This window comes from Triticum dicoccoides, chromosome 4B, assembly GCF_002162155.2.
Source record: "Triticum dicoccoides isolate Atlit2015 ecotype Zavitan chromosome 4B, WEW_v2.0, whole genome shotgun sequence".
NCBI classification, from domain to species: domain Eukaryota; kingdom Viridiplantae; phylum Streptophyta; class Magnoliopsida; order Poales; family Poaceae; genus Triticum; species Triticum dicoccoides.
The window spans coordinates 510,540,666-510,548,861 of record NC_041387.1 but is presented as its reverse complement, the minus strand read 5'-3'; the positions used below and the strand labels follow the sequence as shown (position 1 = coordinate 510,548,861).

General features: G+C 50.4%; 1 protein-coding gene and 1 long non-coding RNA gene across 2 annotated transcripts in view; one reads left to right on the top strand and one right to left on the bottom strand.

The window, feature by feature from the left end:
• The window catches only part of LOC119291159, a 10,265-nt gene extending 6,486 nt beyond the window's left edge, over positions 1-3,779 (top strand). Inside the window, exon 3 of the long non-coding RNA XR_005142233.1 lies at positions 3,431-3,779. This is a non-coding gene — a long non-coding RNA (uncharacterized LOC119291159). The remainder of the gene's footprint in view (positions 1-3,430) is intronic.
• A 671-nt stretch (positions 3,780-4,450) lies between these two features.
• Positions 4,451-7,535, bottom strand: LOC119291157 (glutamine synthetase cytosolic isozyme 1-2). Its single transcript, XM_037569872.1, has 9 exons — positions 7,358-7,535; positions 7,089-7,128; positions 6,889-6,992; positions 6,733-6,781; positions 6,104-6,210; positions 5,726-5,813; positions 5,398-5,526; positions 5,204-5,278; positions 4,451-5,117 (listed from the first exon to the last, which is right to left on the bottom strand). Exons 1-9 carry the CDS (start codon positions 7,429-7,431, stop codon positions 4,719-4,721), a joined length of 1,065 nt encoding a protein of 354 aa, XP_037425769.1. The 5' UTR covers positions 7,432-7,535; the 3' UTR covers positions 4,451-4,718.
• Between the last annotated feature and the right edge of the window lie 661 nt (positions 7,536-8,196).

The following is an 8,196-nucleotide window of genomic DNA, read 5'->3' as shown; positions in this document are numbered from 1 at the left end:
GGCAGTGCTCCTCGGCTTGATGACGGCCCGGCGTCCCGGCAGCGGTGGCCGGCGGCTCGCGCGGTGGTGGTGCGGCCCCTTGGCGGCGAGACGACATGGTGGCGCAGGTTGGCCGGTGACGCGCCCCCGGCCCAGATCGGGTCCCGCGGGCTCCATCTGGGTCCTAGCGGGCCGGCCCCCGGCGTGGCTTCGTCGTCGTCTGTGTGGTGAGAAGGTGGAGCAGCTCGGACGGGGGGCAGCAACGCCGACGGCGTGCCAGCTGCGGCGTGGAGGTGGGAGCTGTCCGGGCCTCTGAGGGCCCGGCCGGGCCCGTGGGGCCACGGGGCCGGTAGGCTCCTGCTTTGACGCCCGATTGGCTACCGTCGTGGACGGTGGAGGTGGGGCCCTCCAGTATGCTGACGGTGCTGCTGCCCTAGTCCCGGCTCCCCTTCTTCGTTGTGCAGGCCATCTTCGTGGTGCCGTGGTGAGACAGCGTGGGAAGCTTCGTGTCCGTGTTGGCGCAGGGTGGTGGTCGGTTTGGTGGCGAGCTCCGGAGTGCCTGAGGTGGAGGATGGGATCAGGAGAAATCCCTGTTGGCTTGGCCGACACCGACGCGGTGGCGCCTGAGGGTACCACCGGACCTTCCTGGAGGGCGTCGGGGCTACCCTTCCTCTCTCCCCACCGCGTACCAGGGGAATCCCTTGGCAGCAGCGTCGTCATCGTCGCGTCCCTTCTTGGAGGTGTTGATTGGTACCGGCGCTTCGGAGTCTCAAAGCTTGGGGGATTTCCGGTGGACGCAGCGGTCGCGAGGCTTCGTCGTTTTTGTCGATCCGCCGTTATCGGCATTTGTTTCTTTTCTTTTTCCTCTTTCTTTTCTTTTGGGCGTGATTGTGCTGCTTCCGCCCCAGCACCTATCGTTGGTTGTATCGGATGGTTGCTTTGTAATACAAAGCGGGGGAAACCCTTTTTCACTTTCACTCTCTTTATTTTTTTTTGAAAGATCCAGCTGATGGCTGGCCATTATCAGGAAGCACACGGGAATACAAAAGGTGGAGTTCGATCCAAGGATCGAGGAGAAACAAAGGACGAGAAAAAAGAGTCTCATGCTTCAATCCTGATTACTCAAGGAGGATCCCCAAAAGGGGTGCGCTAAAGAAACTGCTTTGGCCTGTCAGCCACAATTCCAGTGATCTCCTGACAGCAGCCAATATGGCAGCTGAGTAAGCAGTCTTGCCTCTGAATGTGCTCTCGTTTCTCTCCTGCCAGATTTCCCAAAGAACTAGCATGATGATTGATTTTAAAGCTCTCCTGAACTCCAGCCTTGCTCTGTTGATCATGGCTGTGGTGATTTCAGTGGTCTTCTTGCTGTTCTTCCATGTATCTGGGTGTAGCGAGTTGCACCCAAACCATTCTGCCGCTTTAGACCAAACTGAAGAGGAGATGTTGCACTGCTAGAAGAGGTGTTCCGAGGATTCTGGGTTTCTTAGGCACATCTGGCAGAAGTAGCTATATGGCCATCCTCTTCTTTGCAGACGGTCATTGCACCACAATCTGTTCTTGTGCAGGAGCCAGGCAAAAAATTTGAGGCGTCCTGGCGCCCAAGCTTGCCAGAAAAGTTGTCTGAATCTTGACTTGATCGAGACCTGAAACTGAAAGTTGTAAACAGAGCTTGTAGTGTAGACGCCTGAAGCTTCGTGATTCCATTTGATTGTGTCACGGCACTGATCGCTGAGCTGAATATTCCTGGACTGAAGCCATCGCCGTAGTCTGAGCACCTCCGGCCAGAGCGGTTGTGTGTTGCCATGCGCGAGGTCGGCGACCAAGTGTCGTTTGCGAGGGCCGCCTTGACAGTCCTGTTTTTTCTTCTGGAGTGTTTGTACAGCGAGGGGAAGGCCATCTTCAGTGTGCCGGAGTCTGTCCAGGAGCAGTTCCAGAAGGTGGCCACCGTACCGTTTCCAAGGTTCACTGTGGTGGACATGCTGAATAGGGCCATGTCGCCATCGTTGCACGGCAGCTGTGTACCAACCCATGGTCTCTCAGGGTCGTCCAGGCGTGCCAAAGCCATCTGAGGCGCAGTGCTTTGCTGCACCTCGGCAGGTCATGGATCCCGAGTCCGCCATTGTCGATCGGTGAGCACACAACTGGCCAGCTGTCCTTGCATTTTCCGCCAGTTAGCTTCTCCTCCTGAGCCCACAAGAAACGTCGTTGAGCCTTGTCCACCTCAGCAAAGAATTTCTTTGGAACATTCAGCACTGTCAGTGCAAACGTTACCAGTGCGCTGAGAATACTTCTGACGAGCACCCTTTACCAGAGATTGACATGAGTTTGCCTTTCCAGCCTGCTAATCTAGCCTTGATGCGGTCCAGGATGAATTGGATGCGAACAAGACATAGTCTGGAGATTGTGACCGGGACCCCAAGGTATTTTAGTGGGAAGTTTGCTATCTGTCCACCAAAACCCTGAAGGACATGCTGCAGATCTGCATCTTCGCAGCAAATTGCCGTCGTCGTCACCTTTTGTGGGATTAACCTTGAGCCCAGACGCCTCACCACAATCGTGCAAAATGCTCATGAGGGTGTCTATTTCTTCCTTCACCGGATTGGCAAAAATCACAGCATCATCCGCGTACAGACTGATGTGCATGGATAATTCGCTACATGGCAGAGGGGCGATGATGTCCAATTCAGCAGGTCTCTGGAGCAGGCGGTGCAATGGATCAATGGCTATGATGAAGAGCAATGGCGAGAGTGGGCCGCCCTGCCCAAGCCCCCTGCTGTGTCTGATCTGATGCCCGGGAGAGCCGTTGAGCAAGGAGGAGCTTGCAGTGGACAGGAGCAGAGAGATCCAGTCCCTCCATCGAGCAGAAAAACCTAATGCTTGGGGCAGCTCGAGGAGGTATTCCTAGAAGACATTGTCAAAGGCTCTGGCTATGTCTAACTTAAGAAGTAGTGCAGGGATTTTCTTCCTGTGAAGAGCTCTTGACACCGTTTTGGGCGGTATAGGAAGCTGTCATGGATGCATTTGATATTTATTGTATTCTCAAAGAAATCAATATTTGGCTTTCTTACCCATCTCCTGTCCCTAGTTACAATCAAATATTTGGCTTTCTTACCCATCTCATGTCCCTGTGTGCTTTTTTTGACAAACTTTTTTTTTTTGACAAACATCCCTCCCTGTGTGCTTTTTTTGACAAACTTTTTTTTCACAAACATCCCTCCCTGTGTGCTAGTTCAATTTCGCCTAAACTATAGCGAATTGTAATTCTTTCCATGCGTGTGCTTTGTGAAGATTGCAAAACCACCGTTTCGGAAAAAAAGAAGATTGCAAAACCAGTTTTTCATACCTGTGAAGCTGATTCTTAACTGTTTGAACTACCTGAATTTTTTGATAGCATTTGCACCTATGAGTAGTGAAATTTGGTTTTGCTAATGCAAATTGTCTGCTGTCACAGGATCCCTCTGCGCTTTTGAAGTGCCAACATGAAGAATTTCCTATGTTTCGTGACCCTGATACTATTGATGTGGTAAAGGGTGAATATGGCCATCTTGCAACTGTCAACCATGGCGTGTGCTTTAAAAGTCTAGTTTCGGTTGAATCCACCATAATAACGGTTTATCCTTGTCAAATTTGAGGACCAGCCAAAATCTGAGTTCACTTTGCTTAACGCGGTAAACCTGAACATTTCCATCTTGGTCGGTGTCTCTGTCCTGACCCGGCGGGGTAACCGGGTTCTGCTGAACCGTTTCGCTGTTTGATCTGCTGCCTATGCCACATGCTTTCAGTCTGATTTTCAGACACAATTTTGGTGTAGACATTTTGTAGTATGTTATAAGCAGGCTGAGTATGGTTTACACTAGTAACTAGCAAAGAAAAACTTTACGAGATGCTCGGACAAAATAAACTTCATCATCCAGTGGTGCAGGACCACCACTTTGGTGGTAACTTTGGTCGCTGTATCGATCAATCTCGATGTGCCGTGAGCATTTCTTCTCCCTTTTCTCCCACTCTCGGATGGAGAAGCATCATAGTGTCACCATATACCCGCAGATCATCTGGAAGCAGACTGAACGCTCCTTGTTTCGTCCATGAAACTGAAATTCCAACTTTTCGTCTCAGAAAAGCAGGAATGGCGGTACGCCGCGTCCGGAAAGAGAAAGGTGTGCGAAAAAAGAATGGCCCAACATCAAAGGGGGCCAGAGATCATATTCGTCGAGCTGTCGCGTGAGCAAGTGAGGAAAGATAATAAGATAAGATGCGTTGGCCCCACGGATTAGGCTGCAACAAGTTGCAGCACATAAGACAGTATGGCTGCGGCTAGCGACACTTGCCTCAAAATGCAGAGAGACGGACAAGGACAGAGCACGGCCGGTTTGGTTGCAACTAGCCCAACGTCAATTTTGTTGGGCTCGGGGTGACGTGGAAAGAGCAGTGGAGAACATGGAACCGTGTACTGTATGCATGACATGTGATCGAACAGAATCATAACCGGCTCCATGATTTCATTTATCGGAATGCGAAAACAACATTATTTTCAGAGTAGACTGAAGACTCTTACTCTTATCTGAACGAGTAAAGTGAAAGACACCAAAGGCACGCCCCAAAAACAGACTAGACCTTGCAAAAGAAATGGAAACACGAAACGTTTTGCAGAAATTAATCAATCGCCACCCTCGATCGAGAGAGTCGAGAGCCTGGGTGTCATGATCTGGCGGCGGTAGGCATGGCCGTGGGTGGGTGGCTCAGAGGAGGAGCGTGGTCTCGGCGATCATGGAGGTGACGACGTAGGGGTCCATGTTGGAGGCCGGCCTGCGGTCCTCGAAGTAGCCCTTGCCGTCCTTCTCGGTGTCGCGGCCCACGCGGACGGACGCGCCGCGGTCCGCCACGCCCCACTTGAAGGTGTTGATGTCGGCGGTCTCGTGGTGGCCCGTGAGGCGGCGCTCGTTGCCCTCGCCGTAGGCGGCGATGTGCTGCGCGTGCCGCTTGCCCAGCTTCTCGATGGCCGTCTTGATCACCTCGTACCCGCCGGCCTCCCGCATCGACTTGGTGCTGTAGTTGGTGTGCGCGCCCGCGCCGTTCCAGTCGCCCGGGATCGGCTTCGGGTCCAGGGACAGCACCACCCCGGCAACCTCAGTGATCCTCTGCAATTCACCATCAACCAATCCAATCAAATCAGCATCGAACCATATTCGTTCGGTTGCGACTCAGGGGAGGGGAGGGCAGGGACCTCGAGGATGTAGCGCGCCACCCACAGCTGGTCGGACGCCGCGATCCCGACGGACGGCCCAACTTGGAACTCCCACTGTCAGTGTCATGTCACCAACGACAGAGAGAATCAGGTTCACAAATTCCCACACCCACGCCTAGCAGGGCTTTTCTGACAAGAGAGAAACCAAATTGTTGTTGGAAGAGCAGTGGTACCTGGCCGGGCATGACCTCCCCGTTGATGCCGCTGATGTTGATCCCGGCGTAGAGGCAGGCCTTGTAGTGGGCGTCCACGATGTCACGCCCGAACGCCTTGTCCGCGCCGGCGGCGCAGTAGTATGGTCCCTGCACAAAATGCACACAATCAACATGATGAAAAACCTACAGCCTTCAGTGGATTGTGAAAATTTTGACTTCAGTCTATGGCCCAGGACAAGTTCAAGGACAGATTTCTTCAGGATGGTGCACATCAGATAGCTTGTTTTATCTCTTAATTATGTAAGCTGTGACAGATAAAAGCTGGAGAGCATGAGATTTTTCTTGCCTGCGGACCAGGGTAGCCACCAATGGGCCAGCCAAGAGGCCAGTTCACGTCCTTCTGGAGGAGAGTGTACTCCTGCTCAATTCCATACCTGTTTGGGTTCAGAGATAAGCCTAATCAGTGCTCTAACCGTAAGCAGATAAGGATACAAATGCGGAAACCGCCAAATTCTGTGGTCCTTCAACCCATTTTTGGTAGCTTTTCTGTAATTCCAGGAACATGAATTTTACACTTGTTTTTCCAACTCATCTCCATCTGATGCAAAGTGAGTATATATATGTTTTTTTTAACACTACAACTTCAGATGAAACACCACCACAACAAAAAAACTTAAATTTTGTCAACAAAAATAAAACTTAATATCGACATAGGTATTCGTACCATGTCTCCTCAGCTGCAACCTTCGGGGTGTTGAAGATCTTGGCAGCATTGTGCCTCTTGTTCGTGGGGATTGGCACACCTTGGGGTGTGTAGCAGTCGCACATAACCTACAAGGAGTAATAAGTAGTAATTGATCAACAAACCAACGACTTTGCGCCAAATACAGTAGAAACTTGGCCTCTGATGTAGCTGAAGCTTATTTATTTTTCAGTTCAAGTATTTAAGATTTGTGCTTGTCAAACAGTTGACCTGCTGTTTCTGAAAGGCCAAGTTATTTTTCTGAAGAGACTGTCTCATAAGCAATTAATTATGAGCCAAGTAGGTCAACTAGTGGAATTTTAGGGTGTTTACACAACAGGACGCAAACACCTGGTTATTTTGTCCACCAAATCACACATATGTCCAAGCACATCAAACAGCCACAAAACCCCATTTTTATTTTTAAAATTAAACCACAAAAATCAGTTTTTTATTTTAAAAATTTAGCGATGCCCAGAAACAATGTTTCCCTGTGATTTTTTTTCAAAGACCCATCTGCATCTTACTTTTCCTACTTTATGGCATCCAGCATCTTTGGTCCATAAAAAGTTTGAAAGAAACATGAAAGATAAAAAGTAGCGAGGACTTACAAGGAGGTTGTCACCCCTCCTGAACGGGTCCTTGAAAATGGCCTGGGGGCTTCAGAGTCAAAAGGAAAATACAGCTTGTAAGCAAAGGAAAGTAGAAATACAAATACTGTAAGCAAAATAAAAGCATTAGAGAAGGCGAGAGAATCGAGATCATACTAGAGGATGACTTCGCTGTCCTCTCCGGGAGCCTGGCCGGTGCTGGAGCCGTCGTAGTTCCACTTGGGCAGCTGGCTCGCGTCGGTGATGGGGCCGTTCACCGTCTGCTCGATCCAACAGAGGGAAAAACGAAAATTTCAATGAGATTCAGCTAGTTTCATCAGCCAAGAACGAGAGAGTTCAGAGGTGTGTGTACGCACCCTTGCTTTGCTCCTGATGTCGATACCGGATCCTCCAACCCTAAACAAAACACACAGAGCACTTAGAGATGGAAAAAGAGAGGATCACGCAGATAAAATTCGTCAGAAAAGTTTTTAAAAAAATTGGCAGCAAAATTGGTCAGAGATCATGGGTGCCGAATGTAAGTATCATAAGGGCGCGATCTTGCAGAATTTCATCATCTTCTTCTTCTTCTTAAGATTAGGAGGAGATGGGAAGCAGAGGAGAGGAGGGTAGCTAACTAACTAACCAGAGGTACTCGACGATGATCTTGTCGGTGCAGTCGCTGAGGTCGAGGTTGACGAGGTCGGCGAGGCTGGCCATTGCTGCTGCTACTCGCAAGGAGGGAATGGCAATGTGGGGGAAGACTGAGATGAGATGAGATGAGGTGTGCAGCTCGAGAAGCAGGGGATGAGGAGAGAGCCGGGTGGCGCCACTGGTATTTATAGCGCGAAGCCGGCTGGGCTACGGTGGCAAGTTTCTCTTCGCAACTGCTCCTATTGATTCGTTTTTTTTTTCAGTTATATTGACAGTTTAAAAAGATACTCTCTCTTGTTTAGCGGCGTTTGAAAAGATACTCTATCTGTTTATCTTTTTTTTTCACAGAGGGTTGTGTGTATATGTGTGTTGCAAGAGCCTGAAGTAACCATCTCAAGTTGAGGTGGGCTCACACGTAACCAGACCGTAGTTGTAAGTTGACCGAGCAGAGCTCAATTTTATTTTACTTTTGAGATGGCAAATAGCTAAAGTTTTGAGGCCGTGTAAGAAACATAGGGAAAATAATCGGGTTACAAGTTATAACCGTTAGAATCAGCCGTGGTATCAACCAGATTTTGTTTGCTTTGGGGAGAAATAGCTCACCCCACCCCTCCGTCGTGGCGACACGGAGGGAACTCTAGATCGAGCCGCCAGGCTCCTCCCTCGGGAAGCCTGATCATCGGTGGTGGTGGCGGTGACTCTTCGTCCTCTCGCGTGGCAGGGTTGGCGCGGATGCCACGCGTCCCGACAAGACGACACTTAGGTGTGGTGGTTGCTCACAGCTGTAGCGGCGACGCGATGAAGGCATTCACCTGGGATGCCGGCAGCGCG